The sequence below is a fragment of the Chelonus insularis genome, unplaced genomic scaffold, assembly GCF_013357705.1.
Source record: "Chelonus insularis isolate UGA/USDA-ARS -01 unplaced genomic scaffold, ASM1335770v1 contig_568_pilon, whole genome shotgun sequence".
Taxonomy (NCBI): domain Eukaryota; kingdom Metazoa; phylum Arthropoda; class Insecta; order Hymenoptera; family Braconidae; genus Chelonus; species Chelonus insularis.
Window position 1 is genome coordinate 42,724 of NW_023276647.1, and position 18,500 is coordinate 61,223.

At 30.7% G+C, this 18,500-nt stretch overlaps 3 protein-coding genes and 1 long non-coding RNA gene across 6 annotated transcripts; 1 reads left to right on the top strand and 3 right to left on the bottom strand.

Annotated features, from left to right (window-relative positions):
- Window positions 1–4,799: 4,799 nt before the first annotated feature.
- Window positions 4,800–7,294, bottom strand: LOC118070261 (uncharacterized). The gene is made up of 3 exons (XR_004690738.1): window positions 6,735–7,294; window positions 5,348–5,573; window positions 4,800–4,933 (listed from the first exon to the last, which is right to left on the bottom strand). It is a non-coding gene; the product is annotated as an uncharacterized lncRNA (long non-coding RNA).
- Window positions 7,295–7,781: 487 nt separating this feature from the next.
- Window positions 7,782–9,051, top strand: Hsc20 (iron-sulfur cluster co-chaperone protein HscB-like protein, mitochondrial). Its single transcript, XM_035088810.1, has 4 exons — window positions 7,782–7,956; window positions 8,081–8,457; window positions 8,547–8,803; window positions 8,874–9,051. The coding sequence occupies exons 2-4, from the start codon at window positions 8,083–8,085 to the stop codon at window positions 9,001–9,003; spliced, it is 762 nt and encodes a 253-aa protein (XP_034944701.1). The 5' UTR covers window positions 7,782–7,956; window positions 8,081–8,082; the 3' UTR covers window positions 9,004–9,051.
- A 12-nt stretch (window positions 9,052–9,063) lies between these two features.
- Window positions 9,064–10,217, bottom strand: Ak6 (adenylate kinase isoenzyme 6). Its single transcript, XM_035088811.1, has 3 exons — window positions 10,005–10,217; window positions 9,756–9,907; window positions 9,064–9,451 (listed from the first exon to the last, which is right to left on the bottom strand). The coding sequence occupies exons 1-3, from the start codon at window positions 10,045–10,047 to the stop codon at window positions 9,110–9,112; spliced, it is 537 nt and encodes a 178-aa protein (XP_034944702.1). The 5' UTR covers window positions 10,048–10,217; the 3' UTR covers window positions 9,064–9,109.
- A 371-nt stretch (window positions 10,218–10,588) lies between these two features.
- On the bottom strand, window positions 10,589–18,454 carry 5PtaseI (inositol polyphosphate-5-phosphatase A). Of its 3 annotated transcripts, XM_035088718.1 has the most exons (14): window positions 18,193–18,453; window positions 17,905–18,106; window positions 17,787–17,828; window positions 17,173–17,273; window positions 16,685–16,772; window positions 16,496–16,559; window positions 16,178–16,398; window positions 15,778–15,918; window positions 15,540–15,701; window positions 15,268–15,453; window positions 15,122–15,187; window positions 14,857–14,899; window positions 14,001–14,037; window positions 11,708–11,813 (listed from the first exon to the last, which is right to left on the bottom strand). In XM_035088718.1, the coding sequence occupies exons 2-12, from the start codon at window positions 17,959–17,961 to the stop codon at window positions 14,867–14,869; spliced, it is 1,161 nt and encodes a 386-aa protein (XP_034944609.1). In that variant the 5' UTR covers window positions 17,962–18,106; window positions 18,193–18,453; the 3' UTR covers window positions 11,708–11,813; window positions 14,001–14,037; window positions 14,857–14,866. The 3 variants fall into 3 exon arrangements, with proteins under 3 accessions (XP_034944608.1, XP_034944610.1, XP_034944609.1); XM_035088717.1 differs by lacking the exon at window positions 14,857–14,899 and having other exon boundaries at window positions 10,589–11,813; XM_035088719.1 differs by lacking the exon at window positions 14,001–14,037 and having other exon boundaries at window positions 11,688–11,813; window positions 18,193–18,454.
- Window positions 18,455–18,500: the final 46 nt, after the last annotated feature.

The window sequence follows — 18,500 nt, forward strand, 5'->3', positions numbered from 1 at the left end:
TCTTGCTCCTGCAAAGGTGCAATGCTTCTGCTACAATTTTCTGCAATTTTTCTTTTTTTTCCTCGTTTTTTTCTATTTACGTCAAAGACCAGAGAATGAATATAGTGATGTACATGCTCGTTATTCCTATCTACAGTATAGAGAACAGAGCAAAAACGACATGTAGACTGCGTAGTGAAAAAAGTCTACATACATACACGTATACAGCAATAGTTACGAGTCGTTTGTCGCTCGTTGTATTATTATTTTCTTTTACATTTGTGAAATGGCTTTTACCTGCTGGCCTGTTAGTGGTGTCTATTATATTGTTAGACGTCAAACAAGTCAACCAAGATCTTAGATTCAATAAGATGAAAATTTGCACTGTAGTTATTAGGTGAGATGCCGCTGACACCAGGTATTTTGTTTTGCTTCTATCCCAGTTGGAGATTTTATCCATCATCTAGGGTATTTCCTTTTTTTTTCTTCACATATTCCTTTCAGATGTATTTATACGTACATATTTTGTAGATATATATCGGTGTAAGAGTAATCAAAACTTGTTTGTCTGATGGATAGATAGCTTTATCGATTCGCGAAAAAGAAGCAATTGAAAGACTGCGCACATGGAACATGTGCTTGAGTGAAGTATTTAACAAGACTGAACGTGATCAAATGCTGAGAGAAGCTTTGAAACAAAAACACCTGTAGAATTCACTAGAGTATGAGCTTGAAATGTAGCTTTTCCCTCGAGCCTCCAGTAAGCGCCACTCACTAGATTTATATCATACAATCCACCCTCTTTAGTTGCATCAACCCTGACACAGATGGCGACATCACCCCAAGGGTGTAGAGATAAGCATGATCAATATACCCTTTTAGTAGCAGATAAAAACCCACAATCGGTACAGTCTTCTTTCTATCATATTCTTTTGGTTGAATTTTTTGCTTGATTTCTCGTAGTAGGGAGAAGCGATCTGTTGTTTGAACTTAAAGCTGAGAAGAGAACCATGTCGTTATATACCAAGAGTTTTAGCTTCACCACAACAACCAAACTCGGCGAGAAGCCGCGTGTTGTTCGCGGTCGGTGGGACGATCGCGATCCGGAGATAACGAGCCGATGGTTTCTCTATATGCGCATCTAACAGATTCCTGTACGAGCATAAAGAGAATTTCTTGGATCATGTGGCGCCAGACCAAGTATAGTTAAAATGAAAGTAGAGAAAAAAGAAAATTGAGGAATTATTTCTCGATGTGTATATATCCTTTGCTTTTGTTTGGTATCATCGTCTTTCTATTCTATAAGGATCGTTAATCAGATTTTTTATCTTCCTCTCTACTTCTTAGGATTAGTAACAACATCTTTATAAGATTCTAAAGCTATATATTGGCATCAATAGCAAGTGTTTTTTTGTATGCTTTATATATCATCTCTCACGTCAGACGGAATTCTTCGGCGTGTGTTATAGTTTCATATGGAAATTACGCCACGTTGATTTTATTTATTTTAGTCAACACAACACACTACAATCTCGGAGGTCTCTTACAAGGATTGTAAGGTATGCAGCAGGGTCTACAATTTTTTTCTCCTTGCCTCACGCTTTAAATCCTTTATTTTTATCTCAAGTATCCTCGTGATTGGCTGTGTTTTGTTTCTATTATCCCCTAATTAAGAGCCGTTTCAAAGGTCATCGTGAGAGTGAGATAAAGACAGAACGAATCGCCACCGCACCCGTGCGGTCTTTCCACGAAACCCAAGACCAGGTCTCGTAGTAAGCCTATCGAGCTTTTAATTCGATGACAACGACGTTGTCTCGCCAGGTCCACTCGGCGATAAGATAAAAACAAAGACGACAAGAACAGGGACGAGGTAAAATATGTCAAACTCAAATGAATCTATCTTGTTCTTTTATCCTCCGACTTCTTGACTCTTCCACGACGAAGGTATGCTGGAGATACGATCATCCATGATCAAATGAGCTATCGATCTACATAGATAGGTCTCGCATATTCCAGAATGCTTTTAGCGTGAACGCGTGATCAGTCCCTTTGCTTGACACTAATAGGCGTACCATGTCATTTTTCTTCTTGCTTTCTCTCTTTTTTCTCCACCAAACTCTCTGACTCATTCCCATGGATCTCTCACCAGGACATTTGTCCTCTCTAATACTTATTATTTTTTCATGACACAATCTTAACACTTTTTTCCACTTCAGCTGTCAATATATTTCCAGTAAGAGCTGTACAATTTCTACCTATATATGTGTGAACAAAAAAAAACACAGTTTAGCTTTTTGGTGATTGTTTTTTAAAACACCATGACCTGTCTGAGAAACCTCGAATTGATATTCGGTGTGTAGTAAAATATTGGATTAAGTCGAACACTACGAATGGAAATAACCGATGGAATATAAATAATTTGTTGTAAATTTATTCGAGCATGAAAAGAGCCGGGAGTTTTAGGATATAGGGAGGAGCAGGAGAACACATGAGTAATGCACTGGTTAAAAACATATACCGTTGAGAGGGTGTGAGCATATATAAAATGTAGTATGAAGATGAGAAGAAAAAAGGCAAATGAAGGAGAAAAAGAGATGGTGAAGAGGAGTGTGGATGGTGTCGAGTATGGAAATTCGTATGGCGCACTCGTGGGATCGTCGCGAGGCATTCGTGTGAACCTTCACGACTTTTTTTCTTCTTTTACATTCTATCTCTTGTCCTCACTCTCAACCACGTATGGCCATCAACAGAGTCAAGATAATAGAGAGAAGAAAAAAGGGAGAAGGTGAAAAAAAAAGGTTAGAATGATGGACCACCGGCGATCGCGCCTGGTGGTGGTCGCGCGTGTGCTTTTTCTCTGTCTTCATTTTACTCAACTGTGATATACTTTACCCTTTAACCGAGACTGTTACCGCTACGCGGCTTTCGCGCAAACGATCTGCCGACCTCCGCCCAAGCTAATTGCTAATCACTACACTCAAACGATCTTCATCAGCTTGGTCTACCGCCTTCATGATTTTCTCTTATTCACTCACTCTTTCTCTCTTTCTAGCTTTCCTCTAAACTAGTAAGATTGAACCTTTTAAACTGAAGGCCGCATCTAAATGGCGCGACCAGGTAGAAACGAATCTACTAAGCAGGTACTGAAGGTCCAAATACTCTTCAGGTGGCGAAAATAATCGATGAAACATGAGACGATAGCAATCGCAAGTGAAAGGAGTGAATGCAAAGATTTTCATCCAACTATTGGTAAAGTTTGGAAATGTTCGAAAACTTATTCTTTTGAAAGTAAAACCCCATCAAAAACGATTTACTGGCGTGCTCTGTTAACAGGAAAAATCAGGTGGGTCAGAAAGAAGTATGAGTGAAAGGATTCCCGTAGGTCCCCCAGCTCTTATATTTCTTGGTCTACAAATCCACCGGTAATCTCTCTCACTAGTGATTCTTCTCAGGAAACGAGCGCGCGACTGATCCGACAAAAACCGATAAACGGATCTTCTTTCAATGCCTCTGTTACTCCATTGAAGAGGATAGAGTTTAGTAAATACCACAAACCTATTTCTTGACAACATATACTTATTTATAATTACTTGGATACACAAAGAATCATTTCAACGACTTTTTTCAACAACTCAACTCTGTTCCCATAATATTATATATTTTTGGAGTGGAAAAGTTCCTTTTCCACGGTTCTTAACTATATAACACACCTTCATTACCTTATGCGCGAGCCAAACCCCATAATTTTGTGCCATCTACCGACAATGCGTCATTCAGAGGCACTTCGGATCGCTGAGTCGTTTGTCGTTGTCGGACAAACGCGTCCAAGTCCTATTATATTCCTTTTCAACGGTTGAACCTCGCTTGGTCAACCGATGTGTGTTCCATTGGTGACGAAATTATGAGGCAAAAGGGAGAGATAAAAAGGCGGATAACGATCCATCTACACAGCCTAAATGGAATTGAAGAACAGTTGTGTGTCTCTCGTTATATATTACCATCAACCTTTTGTCCAAAATTGAAACCAACAGCTATTATATAGATACATTAATGCTATTAAGTAAATATTGCCTAATCTATATCATCAATTGGTGAGCTCTATTGAGCATTGCAGTCACTTGTGAATTCCTTTGATGAGAATCAATACGATTATCCTGGTCACGTAAAAATCCATCACCACAATTTGGAGCAATCGATCAAGCATATATACAAGCATCATCAAGATTGACCGGCCAATTTTACGCCACTCAACGTCTAAAACTATTAAGGTGCTTTTTTCAGTGCTTCTTTAGAGAACTACCTTAAAAAAGGGGCAAAAAGAAGGACGAAGAAAATTGTCAGCGGATGTAAACGCAGTGAAAAACCACTATTGAGGATTGTTATTGTTCTGATATTTATCTTAGGGTGAATTTTCTCCAAGGTAGAGAGCTACCGGCTTCTATTGTCCAAAAAAAAAAACATTCTTCGTTCAGCTTTGACAAATAAGCGATTAACAATGTGAGCCACAAGGGTAGATAGAGATAGAGAAAGAGACAAACTAGCCCTAACTCATGTATATAAGTCTTTTAAAAACCACACAGTAGATGTAAATACAAGAAAACGATGGCGCAGAAAAATTTTAGGATATTGCTTTTACCCTCAAGATTTTTAGATAATCCGACATACCAATGGTCAGCTATTATTCCGAGTGTATTCAGTTGTGAACTAGCTTGGTCAATCGTTCGACTTAACTATTAAATAAACTAAACCATAAAGCATAACATACCACATTGACGAAGTCTTGAAATGTGATGGCATCCGTATGAGATTCTTTCACTCGAGCCAGAAGAATATCTCTCTTGTTTACTGGGATCTCCGCTCTCCATTCTGAACTTGTTAAAGCTTGCAGAAAATCATCCCTTGGTATTTCTCCAAACCCCTCCGGATCGAATTTGTCAAATAACATTCGCCATTTCTTGTTGTTTTAATTAAAAATAAGATTATATTAGACATAAGAAATTAAAGGGGGACAATGATCAAATCATAATCATTTCAAATAATTAAAATTCATAATCAAAAAAATTCTATCTTAAGTCATAAAATATTAAAAAAATCTGTTTCAAGCATAAAAATTTATCATAAATTTGTTTTTTAATGATAATAATCAGAACATTTATAACATAAATATAAACATTTAATAAAAAAGAAATTGAAGCGAAAGAAAAAACTAATTTATCGATTACTGTACTTAAATAGTAAATTCATGAAAAATTAATCAACTACATGATAACTTTGTATGTATTATTTACGTTATTAAACATAAATTATTCATCAATCAAAAAAAGAACTTAATCGTTAAAATTAAATACAGTATATTTTTTATACTTACATCATTTAATAGCTGGCGTCTATATTCAGATTCATCAATATCAATCTCTGACCCAAGATCAGTATGATCAGTTACATAGCCGTCATATCGACCACTATTAACTTCACTGTTGGCGTACTCCTCTTCGTCCACAATACCAGCAATCGTTGGTATTGAAACTCCCTGGGCCAACAGCATTACTGCAGTTCATCACCGGTTCAATAGCTTCCACATTTTCAACTCTTCCCTGTTCGATTAATAATTGATATCATTTTTTGAATAAATATATTGGACATTTTATCAACAATCAATAGCAAAAAAATATTATAAAGTAATAATAAAAGTTAAAAAGAAGTTATATAAATAGCAAATATCAAATGTATACTAGAAAATGAAGTAAATTTTAATATGAAAGTAAATAAATTTTTAATAACATCTAAAGAAAGGAAAATAAGAATGATGAATTTGCAGTAAAGGAATACGCACACCAAAGCAGTTGGTGGTGCGGTTACCATGACGATACGGATTGCTTGGCGCACGGCTTTAGCTATCTTTCTACATAACATGCGAATATATAGAAGGCAGAGAGAGAAGCCTAACACGTCCCTGACCCTCCAGCATCATCTGCTATATAGCTTAACAGAACGACGAGACTTTCCCCTCAGAGTTTTCAACCCCTCGACTTGTCCAACCCTACGAATCCCCTAAAAGTATGTACATACGCTACAGTATGACGCATTTACCACTACTGAATTCATTTCTTTTCTTCTTTGCAACCTGATGCAGCTTCTCTTTTAGTTTATGACTGCAGAGGCATGTGTCCAATTCCTCTCTTTGGGTCCAAATGTTATAAAGCCATCCCTTACACCTATATATATACCAAATTTTCACCCCAAGTCTTGGATCTTCCACCCTCGACATAAGGTATAGCAAACCTAAGACGAGGGCGACGACCCTCAGCTACGATAGAGAATTCACTCTCATGCCTGAATCCAAAAATTGCCTTATACCACGTGTTAGCATAACGATTTATTGGCTGTAAGAGATAGTAATATTAATTAAACATTATAAGATTAAAGATGAGCAACATAAAGACATTTAGACTGTTTACCTTGAATCATTACATAATTTATGTATGTAATTGTGCAGTGTCATATAAGCAAATGAAATAATTTTCTTTGCTATTTCCAGAGAACGACCCAGATCTCTACAGTTATTCGATTCTTTTGCCGTTAGTTATAGTCACGCGATTTCACGACAGCTAAAGTTTACAGTGTTGCAGTGCTATAATATTATACTGTCAGTAAAGAGAAAATTTTGCGGCTATCCCTAGGCCAACACCTGCTCTTCAATATCGTCATGGTATATGCATGCATGCAGTATATATTTAGCTAACGTGTTAACTTACTTAGCATTCAGAGAGGACTAAGCCAATTTAGAGGATGGAATTCAGAGTCATTGGAGAGTTGAGTAGCTACTGCATTCGTTAGCTACAAACTTATTTTGCCGCAATGATTGAAGTAGTTCTATTCTTGCAATAACAATCATAACTGCTATGATTCAGTTGCTTTTCTATTGCTTATCTTCTTTCAATACAAGGATATTTTCAGTAGAAAAAGTCAGTCTTCAAGTTAGATTTGTTTATTTGTTCCTTTTCTAAGGACGGTATATGTGTATTGTATATTGTTTTTTGATGATATTGGCAGTGAGAATAAAGGTGATCATAAGCCAAAGGCACAATAATCGGACGGATGTACAATGCACATGGATACGCGGACACGCGCACAAAGGATTGGCGTTAAAATGCGTACACCACGTGGAAGTACCAATAAACAGTCAACTCGCGACGTAGGAGATGTACTCCGCAAGCGTCACACGGCTACTGACGATAACTTTACCACCCTCCCACAATTTCCGCAACCCCACCGTCCCTAATGCAAACGCCAGTCCCTGAGAGTCGTTCGAACCCCTATTCTTGATATATTTCCTATGGCAACAACGCTTACCGCACTTGTATGTGTACTTCACCTTCGCACGAGTATTTATATACTCATTTCCCCGTGGCATCAAAGTATCCAATTTAACTTTAATTGAAATAGAAAATCGGACGAATTTACTCGGAAAAAAGCTCAATTTATTTTAATAATGAGAATAAAAAGTCTCTTGTATTTTTCTTCGCTTATTCATAATGATTATTGTGATGATGTACTTAAATTTTTTCGGAAACAAATGAAAAATGACGAACGCGTAACAAAGGACAAAAAATGAATTCTGTGAAGTCAACTAACAAAAGAAATTAAGTCGAGAACGTTCATTGGCAAGCGATTTGCAGTCGAATAACTTCAATTAATGTTTTGAATTCTTTAGACAGTACGCGGGGGCGCCACTAATCAAATGAAATGGCTCAATATAATTACAGTATATTTATCCAAGGTTAAAATAAGCTACAGTTTCTTTATGTTATCTAATTGAAGGTTAAGTATTGTTGTTGTTTTGGAAAAAAGTGTTATAAGTAAAAATTTTACTTGTTTTGAAATAAAATTATAAGTAGAATACATGCGAATATTAAACAGAAATATTATCTCCTGAAATACTTTTAGTTAACCCAATAATAAATTATCAAAACATTGGTACTTTAATTTCTATTACTTTTCCATTTAAATTGTAAAATACTTTTATTTCTGCATTATAAATAATTATTTTATAAATTTTTTGAAAGTGTTAAATATTTATTTAGAATTATTTCATTTTCAGATATGGGATCAAGGCTTGTTTATACAAGCTTGAGCAGAATAGTAAACAATTATGTTAAAGCTGCTTGGAATTGCAAAAAATGTCAAAACATTCATGCTGTGTGTGCGAAAAAAGAAATTGAAATAGATATTAAATTTGCTGGAGTATCTAAGTACTCAAGTGAGATTCCAAAAAAATGTTGGCAATGTAATTATCCTTTTAAATCAGAACTATTTTGTAAAAAATGTCAAACCCTTCAAGAACCACCTGATCAAATGGATTACTTTGAGATTTTAGGAGCTAAAAAAAGTTTTGATGTTGATACCAAAGAAATTCAACAGACATTTAGAAAAATGCAAAATATACTACATCCTGATAGATTTGGAAATAAATCTGATGTAAATTTTTTGTAATTTAAATTCATAATGTTTCTTTAAGACTTAAATTTTTATTCATTACTGAATGTTTTAAAAAATTTAATTCGCAGAAAGAAAAACAATACTCTGAATACTTATCATCATTATTAAATAAAGCTTATTCAACACTCACCAATCCTTTAACTAGAGGTTTATATTTATTAGAATTAAATAATATGTCTATACCTGAGGGTAAGACTGATTTAGATCCCAAATTTTTGATGGAAATTATGGAAAAAAATGAAGCAGTTGAGGAAGCTGCTAATGATCAAACTAAAATTGTAGATCTTGCAAAAGAAAATAGAAAAACACTAGACACATTATCAAGGTAATTAATTTTTTTAAATGGTAAATAATTTATTGTTTCAGATTCGATAATATTAATTTTTATTTTTTAGGGAAGTCGCTGAAGCTTTTAAAAATGACGACATTCAAAAAGCACAACATATATTACTTAAAATGAAATACTATGCAAGTTTAGATGAAAAATTAAAAGCTCTAAAACGTAGTTTAGGTATAATGGAATAGAAAAATGTTAAATATTGTTACATTTTATGTATATATGACTGGAATTGAAATATGAAAATATAATATAATTCATACGTTTTATAAAATATTTCAGCCTTTACATTATTCATACAATATCATTATCTTTCTTCCATTGATCAAGCCACTGGCATACTCTATTAATATTTTCTTCCATTTGTTCTGAAGTGTTGTTTTTCAACTCATGAACGATCTCATCTTTGTAGGATGCTTTAGCTTCTTCAAGGATCGTTTGAAATATTTCACAATCAATATTATCCTCTAGCTTCTTACCCTCATATCCTCTAGCAGTTAAACGGTCATATAAAATGGTGTTATCAGTTCTAAGAACAAATACGATGTCAAACCATCGTTCCGGAAAGAAATCAGCACCATGATAGTCCACGATATTTCCACCCTTATTCATAAACTCTTCCATAATGTCCAGCAACTATAAGCAAAACATAACCCAATCAGATAAAGTATTGTTTTGATATAATTTCTCATGAGTTATATCTCAAAACTGCTGACATAAAACACTAGATAAATTATCATTTATTATCATCTTTAAATAGTTATTGTTTATTGTATTTATGTGACTATTAAAGTTAAGTATAGCAATAAATAAAATTCATTGTTATACTAATTGTATTGATGTTTCAATAATAATACTTAGATTCTTCAATATAAATTCATTTATTATAACTCTAGAACTAATTTGATAATTTATTTTTATTAGTAATAATTTGATTTACCTTATCTTCATCAAGAACAGGGCATTTATAAACTTCATCGTATTCTTTTAAACATTTGTTTTCATTCGCTAATTTACTAACATCTCGCCAAGTAAGACCCGTTTTTCCTGCTAATTGCTCTGCCATAGTACTTTTACCTACTCCAGGAGTACCTAAGAATCAAAACAATAACGATAATCTGTCCAATTTCTTCATAAATCTCTGAATAAACAACACGTGCAAGTGAAATTGATATTATTGTTTACTTACCTGTAATGAGAATATTTGGCAAAGTTCTTTTGACACTCGGCATTTTAATGTTTATCTATGAATTTGTCAACAATACTCTTTATGTCGATATGGGTAACAGTATTGTTTTTTCTTCTAATATAATACACTTATTAATTTTCGTAAGTCACAATCTTACAGTAAACAAGATTCTAGCACAAATGAGAGGTTATGTATGAATTGCTTCCCGCATCAGCTGATACCAACAATAGAAAGAAAACAACGAACTTGAAATGCAAAATAAACATAAAGTGTCATTATTGAGCTCAAAATGTTAAATAATAAATAAAAATATAAACTAAAAGACCATATAAAACGATTAAGATATTTATTTTATTGACTTTTTAATTTTTATAAATTATACATTAAACTTGAATTTATTTGACGTTTTACTACAGAAAAGTTACACACAAATAGAGAAGAACATATAATTTAGCACATTATTCAATATTCATCATCTAATACTCGATTACATATCATCATTTCTAACATTCAGATTTAAAACGAAGAAAAAAATTACAATATTGTGATATATAATTTTTTATAATTTTCTATTGATTTAAATTATCTAATAGAATATTCAGTGCAATGTTTTAAAAAATATTGTACTCATTTCTATGTTTATAAAAGTAAAATAATTATTCATTTTTCTGATTTAAACTTATTAATGCTGTTAATTGTTAGTATTGTAATTTATTGTATATTCTAGTACTGTATTTGATACTATGACAATATTGACCATCAATTCTATAGTAATCACAAAATACTGTCTGAATGTTAACGTCCAATTAAATAAGTTTATAAATAAATAATTATAAAGAGTTTAAACATTACGTAGGAATGGAATTGAACTTATTATCAATTAGTTTTTAGAATATTTTAGTTCACAATCTTGTAGTCTAATCTAATAATATAATATTTAAATAATTTAATATTTTTGTACAAAAAACTTTCATGTCATAAATCCTTTTCATTATGATAATTCGTCGTATTTTTATTTAAGATAAAATATTATCAAATAGTTAATTGTAAATTATAGCAAAGTAAGTACAGACTTTGAATCTTAGCTTCTGAAACTATATTGATCCATTCAAAATAAAAGCAAAAATGGCATCAATTATTTGTATAAGTTGTATAATGATATTAATAATAATATATTTATACATTTATTCTTTATGCATATATATATAAATATATTCATGTATATTTTAGTTTTAGAAATGCACTCTTAAGAATATTACATCTAATAAACACACATGATGGACAAGAGACGGCTTATCGTACAATAATTAACATTTAAAAATACTCAACAAACATTTTTTTGGCTTTTTCCTTAACTTTTCATACTTTAATTAATCGTTTACATGATATCAATTTATAGCAATATTCCTAGCAAAAATTTGTTCGAATATTAACTTTTTTTATTAACTATAAATAACAAAAAATGAATCCTTCATGGACTGGATTCAAATTAATTAATTAAAATTGACCGATTGTTTATTGAGATAGTTTAAAATTTTTCATCGTAATATAATAAAAAATAAAAATGTTTTAAAAATAATACAAATAACAGGCAGAATGTAAATGTTTGGCGGACATTTAGTTAGTTTGATTTTATAGATAAAACATCTCATTATCAGACGGTTGTCTCTCGGAATATTTTAACGGACGAATCTGCATGTTTAATATGGATATAACGTGTAATTGTTGCTGAACCATTGTTGTATGAGAACTCTCTTGAATTTTGTAATGAATCACCATTTACTTCGCACTCATTACATTCCACGATTTCTAATACAAATAATTTATAATATATTATTTTTCTATTTTTTACTTTTTTTTTTTTACATTTTATTAATGTAACTAGTTAAAAAATTCAATAGTTACTGTTAATATGAAAAGAAATTAAATTAAATTAAAAACTTATTTACACATATTGCACATTAATTTCATTTGAATCATCAGAAGTAAAAAATTGATATAAAATTAAAATAATAAATAAGATAAAAATTAAAAATAATAAGAAAAATAAAATGTAAAAAAAAAATTTAATATTAAGGTATTAAAAGAAAACGTTCAACATTTAACATTCTACAAATGTGCACATGCTACAATAATAAATGACACTTTTCAAACAACAATTCTATTACACATTTTTGTTTTTATACAGAGAAAATATTATCAAGAAAATAATTTATCAATAAAATTTTCTTTTCATTTAAAAAAATAGAATTTTTACAAATTGATAAATTTATCATTATTTGGAAATGTTTGGAAATTATTTTATTTTCTCTGTAAAAAATAATGCATCCAGTGCACTTTTTAACAGCAAAATCATCTAACATTTATACTAACAGTTGTGTTAATTATTCAAAATCAACATAAATACATTTGACCATTAATTTTGCTCTGAAATAAGAAAAGTTAAATGATTTTCATTTTATGAATATATTAAGGTTACTTGTTTACTGAAAAATGTTTTCTCTTTTCAGTGACAAAGCAAAATTAATAAATTAATGTCTTTTTCATCAACGAGGTAGACAATCCAAGTTCAATCTCGGAAGCAATGGCACCTACATCATATTCCAATTTTTCAGTCTCTTCATAATATTTTTTTTTATCTATTCTTTGCTTGATTATACTTTTATGAACTTTATACAAACGGATAAAATTCTCTTCAACCCTGTTACCTTTGGCAGTTTAAAAAAAAAATTCATCAGAATTTCAGTTAACTGAAAAATAAATTATTTACACTCTCTTCTATTTAAAAAAAATATAATAAGATAAATAATCAGCTTATAATACAACAGTTTTTACACCTTCCATGTTTTTTTAATAATTCATCTTTATATTTCGTTGTCTCTCTAAAACTTTTTGAATTATTTGTTTCTATAAATAAATCATCAATTAAATTTATTGATTCATTTCTTTCTATCTCATTTATATGAAATTCTTGTCTCGTATCATTCATATCAATAACTTCAACTTTAGCAAGAACATGTTGACATTCAGAAAAAACTTCTACATCATCAGCACTATTCTTTATTACACTTATATTTCTTATATTTTCATTTTCTTCCACATCTTTCTCACAATTTTCATCAGGACATGTCGAAATTTCATTAGAAGAAATTCCTATTGATCCACCATGAGAAAAAGTATCTTCTACGTCTAGAGTATCAACGCCACTATCTTGAGTCCTAGAGCAAATTTTATCGTTTTCTTTTTCAGATTCATGCCTTTCTTCAGAGGTGTCTAATTCGAGACTAGATCCTTCGCCACTTGTAGCATCTTTATCTTTGTTAAGAGATTTTCTACAAAGTGACAAAGTAAGTCTATCATCTTCTAAATCCATTGAGCTTTCATTAGATTGGAAATTACTTGCATTAATAATTGCAATACGAGGAATAACTAAATGGCATGCATACTCATCAGGAGTAGAATTAGAAGACGATTCAGATGATCGTTTATTTAATCTCCAAGATTTTCGCCAAGAGATTTCACTGTTACATCGGTTCTCTCTTAAACTTTTACGACTTGGATGATATGTCTCGGGCCAAGAATTAAGTCTATACTCGACTAGATCATGTTTATATTTCTGTTTCTTAGCTTTTTCTTCATTCTGTACAATTAGTTCTAACTTAGATTTAAGAAGTGCTGGAGAAACTGCCGTATCAAGTCTTTTTTTATAACGGACAGATTTTTTAACTACATCTTGATTTGAAAAATCATTTTCTTGGGGTTCAGGTTCAGTTGATATCACAAATGCACTGGGACTTGGACTGTCCATGCTATCTGGAGTATATGGATCATGCTCAATTGGTAATGCGTGCAAAAGCTTCGGTGAGGAATAACGATCAGTAGTTCGTAAATTAGAATAATTACTACGACAGTCAGGCAACAACGACAATAACTCCAAGTAATGCTCGGGCACTCGAAAACACATTTGAGGAGATGACGAACAGCAATTTATCATACCTGCATTGGAAGATATGACAACTCGTAGATAGACTGGCTGGAAACATGCGAAAAAAACAATTATTATATACATTAGATGAATATTAAAATTTCAATTTTATACTCCATTTAATATTTAATTACAGAAGCATATTTTTAATAATTATTTCAACATTATTATCTCAAACGTTATGTTGAGTTAAAATTTTTTAAATTATTATTAATCACATACTTCTGTATTTGAATGGAAGCTTAAAAATTCATAAGTATTCATAGATTACAATTTATTTGTACATGATTACAACAAACAAAGGTTTATGAGAACATGCAAGTGCAAAAGATTAAGTTATTTATATTTCTCTTTATCAAATTAAATTATCTATAAATGTAATGATCTAAAACAATCTAATTATCGAAATAAAGGGTCAACTTGATCAGTTTGGTATTTAATTATGAGGAATAATGTAAAACGCGATGATGTTTTGTATCTAATCCAATTGAATTCAATTAGAATTACTTGAATGATACTAAAATAAAATAGTAATAAAGACGATGATAGCGAGAATGTGATGTATACTATGTATTTAACTAAATAAATGAAAACTTTTTTTCAAGCCTAAGTAAAAATTCAGTTAACACTAAAAAAAATTAATTAAATATTCATGAATACCAAGCTTAATAACAACTGTAACAACATATGAAACAAATCAAAAACTTACATTTAAATATGAATGATTAGGACAAAGTTAAAGTATTTTTGAAAAATTAATAATAAAACATTGAGAAAAATTAAGTCAACAGATAAAACATGAGTTAATAAAATAAATTAACCAAAAGCAAAGAATGAAAAGTAGATAGAAAAGTTCGTATTAGATACCTTTAAATATTCAGATATTCATTCGAAAATCCAGAAAAACAGGCTGCACCATAATTATCAAATTTTTTTAATCAGAGTAAAAACAAAAACTGTTGTATAGTAGTATCTCGTATAAATATTCACGTAAGTTTGTTATAAACGAAAAATATAAAAAAATAACGATAATGAATAAAAGTTTTTCATTCATTTTCTCATTCTCTATTCTCTATTTTCTTTATTGTCTATTTCGATAATTAACTAATGAAGTTGACAATTTTTAGTTTACCTTGTGATCACCCATACATGTATTTGGTCCTATTATCCCGTAGTTCACAGCATCGGGGGACGAGATCTATTAAAAAACATAAAATAAATAAATTACTCACTTTTTCAAAATCAATATTATAAGTCGATTATTATAAATAAACTTACGTCTTTGACTAGTGTTTTTGCAGTGGAATTTAAGAGTATTCTATCACACCAAGCTGGTACTCTAGTTTGCATATAAATGCTTCCTTGATTCACATCCTCCTCGAACGGATAACTTGGCAAAAAGTCGATCGGAAATTCAAAAAGCCTTCCTTCAAAATCTTCAAGCTCGCGATCATATTCTCGCAGCTTAAAATAATATATCAGGATGAATTTTTTTACGAGTGGAATCTATATTGAAAGTATTATCAAATAACAATAGCTAATATATTTACCCATCGTCCACCATTCTCAACAAATACTTGTCGATGTTCATGATGAGAAAATTCCTTTTTTCCCAATGTCAAGATCAAATTATCTTCCTTATTGCGGAATTGTAATTTAGAAATACTTCCCTTGTTCGATAATTTACTTTCAAGGGTATCTTCAGTAAGTTTCTGTGAAGAGTAAGAAGTTAAAATTAAATAAAAAAAGTTTGAAGATAAATATTTTCTTATATAAAAACTTTACTACCTTAACAACAGATGCTGTGTCAGTCCGAAAGTTAAAATCACCAAAAAGGAAATATGGAACATTTGGATATGGATCATTATGGAATCTATCCAATGTATGTTCCAAAGCCCTTCGTCTAGTTTTACTGTATACTGACGGAAACTAAAACAGAATATTAATTTGAAAATTGTTTAAGTTGCTCTTTGATGCTAACAAGTTATTTATTTTTTTTTATGTTTGAAATTTTATTTTATTCTCATCAAAAATGTCGATAAAGTTCTAGATTGCAGAGAGTGTACTTGTAATTAACGATCTTTACTTTCCATGTTTCATACTTTCATCAGATACTCAACTGACATAGAAAAAAATTATAAAACAAAAATAAACCAAAGATAAGTTCAATAAACATATGGATACTCACAGTTTCCATGGCAATGAAATTACTCGCATCATGAAACAAGTGTATATTGATAAGATCAAATACTGTTCCACTAATGCTCCATCGAGTTCGTAGAAATCCCTTTCTTGACCATTTGCATTCAGGGAAAAAATCTTGTGGAAATTTTGCTTTTTCTTTTGTTGTTACTGATTCAATATTGCCAGAATGTACTTCTTTTCCAGTTACAGGAACAAATTTAAATTCTATGACAAAAAATTTAAATCAACCATTTATAAAGTTAAACTTTACAAATACTCTTCTAAAACTCGTTTCAATAAAAAATCGATATTTCTAACAAACCTTTGAAATCCCATAGTAAAACGTCTTTTACTGATTCATGGACGAAATAAAAATTACCGAGAGCCTAAAAAGTAATAAATAAATGTATTATTCATGAATTGAATTTTTAAATCCAAATTTTCTGAGAAAAATTTATTCTTTTTCTTCAAATAGATCTACTTTAAATTTGTTTTATGATTTATTAATTACCGTAAAATGCTCAGCAGAAGAAAAATCTTCGTCTAAGAATACAGATACTTTATCAAATAGTCTCAATTCTTCGGAAGACATAAGTAATCTGTAACAATAATGTAGTAAAATATTAAATAATCAAGTATAAAGAAAAATAACAAAATGACCTAATAAATAACGGTATTTAGTAGATACACAAGTGTATATATATTTATATTTATATATAAGAATGTATGCATTGATTTTTTAACGTAAAGATACTGTCTTATACTGTTTTAAAAATGATTTTCCACGGTCATCTACTGTAATTGCATGGTACTCTTTGAAGACACTTATTCAACCATAAAGCAAGTATTGCTTATTATCTATTTTTACAACAGCCATGCAATTCGTGCGTTAAATCATGTCATTTTTCTTGTCAGAGTTTTTTATAGCTATCGACGAGATTTATCTGATAACCTGATAATTAATTAGTTCAATTTTTTTTTTTAATAAAATTTAATTACCTAACGAAATCTTCCACGTGACGCATACTTTGTTCATAATTTTTCCCACCGACTTCTTGGCAGTGTAATGCTATAAATTTTGGATCCAATCGTGATACAGTCTGTAAATTAATAAATAAAACTTATTGGATTATTTTAATGTAATATTTTCATTTAATTAAAGCTCATAGGCATTAAGTTATATAATAATTATCTATCAACAAACAAACATTTTTTTAAATACAATTTTACTACTAGTTAATTATAAGATATTTCTTAATATCCGTTATACTTCATTACATTAATATTTATGGGTTTTTTTCTTGACAAATTAAACTTTATTAATACTAAATTTTCATCTCATAATTCTACCTTTATCTTCTTCATTTTTGCATGTACATGGGACATAAAATCTGAATTTTTGAGATACGTAATATTTTCTACAATAGAGTGATGTTGAAATTAAAGTAAATGACCATAGCTTTGTTATTATGCGTAGTCTCATGAATACCATTTATTTTAATTATGAGGACAAAGCTATGTCCCAGAAATTAAGTTGATGAAAATGTTGATATTTACCTTAATTACTTATTTAATAAACAATGAATATTTATAATCCAAATGAATTTACTTACAGATAAAAACTCCTCGGTCCATATTTTTAACATAACTTCAGGCTGAAATGAATGGAACAATTGTCAATGACTTTATGCATGAATAAAATAGAAAAGTAATGTTTTTAAACAAATTTACCTCTTCGAAGATGCTGCCAACATTAGCAGTGATGAGAAGAACGGGAAACCCTGACATGGCGTTTCAGTGAAAAAATTCAATTTATATACTTTTTTTTAACAAATTTTAAGATTTTTGAAAAATCTATCACCAAATATTAATGAATTGGATCTTTTATTCGAAATTGAATTGCAATTTGTACGCGTCTTTTCGTAACATTCCACTGAAAAACAAAATAACAATAAAATCAAAATTATCAAAAAGAAAGCTTGTTAGTGTTACTTAATTATTTTTATTCTTATTCTTCACCTAATGTAGAAAACTAGATCAAAGGGTTGACCTGGGTCACGGTCGTATTTGTAAATAAATTACACCAATTCATCGAAAAATGAATCCTTGTGATAAATTATTTATTTGATGAGGACGTAATTCCTCACTCTCATCAACTTGTTCACTGATAAAGAAGCGCATTATTAATTGGTTAGAGAAAAAAATATTGAACGAACGCGATGATCCACTTGCTTGCGCGAAAGACACACAGCCGTTAGAGAGAGGCGAGAAGCACGAGCATTGACTGCGAGTGCGCGAGACTGGCCAAAGACACCCAACGAAAGCAC

Bases quoted from the DNA above. Each gene is read 5' to 3' on its own strand.
- Hsc20 (XM_035088810.1), top strand. From the start codon at position 8,083: ATGGGATCAAGGCTTGTTTATACAAGCTTGAGCAGAATAGTAAACAAT. The intron at 8,458-8,546 runs GTAAATTTTTTG...TTTAATTCGCAG, and splicing joins GATTTGGAAATAAATCTGAT to AAAGAAAAACAATACTCTGA. The intron at 8,804-8,873 runs GTAATTAATTTT...TTTATTTTTTAG, and splicing joins ACACTAGACACATTATCAAG to GGAAGTCGCTGAAGCTTTTA.
- Ak6 (XM_035088811.1), bottom strand. From the start codon at position 10,047: ATGCCGAGTGTCAAAAGAACTTTGCCAAATATTCTCATTACAG. The intron at 9,908-10,004 runs GTAAGTAAACAA...TTTGATTCTTAG, and splicing joins GCCAAATATTCTCATTACAG to GTACTCCTGGAGTAGGTAAA. The intron at 9,452-9,755 runs GTAAATCAAATT...TTTTGCTTATAG, and splicing joins CTGTTCTTGATGAAGATAAG to TTGCTGGACATTATGGAAGA.
- 5PtaseI (XM_035088717.1), bottom strand. From the start codon at position 17,961: ATGTCAGGGTTTCCCGTTCTTCTCATCACTGCTAATGTTGGCAGCATC. The intron at 16,399-16,495 runs GTTTGTTAGAAA...TTTTTGTCATAG, and splicing joins TTTACTATGGGATTTCAAAG to AATTTAAATTTGTTCCTGTA. The intron at 14,038-15,121 runs GTAAACTAAAAA...GCATGTTTCCAG, and splicing joins CATGTATGGGTGATCACAAG to CCAGTCTATCTACGAGTTGT.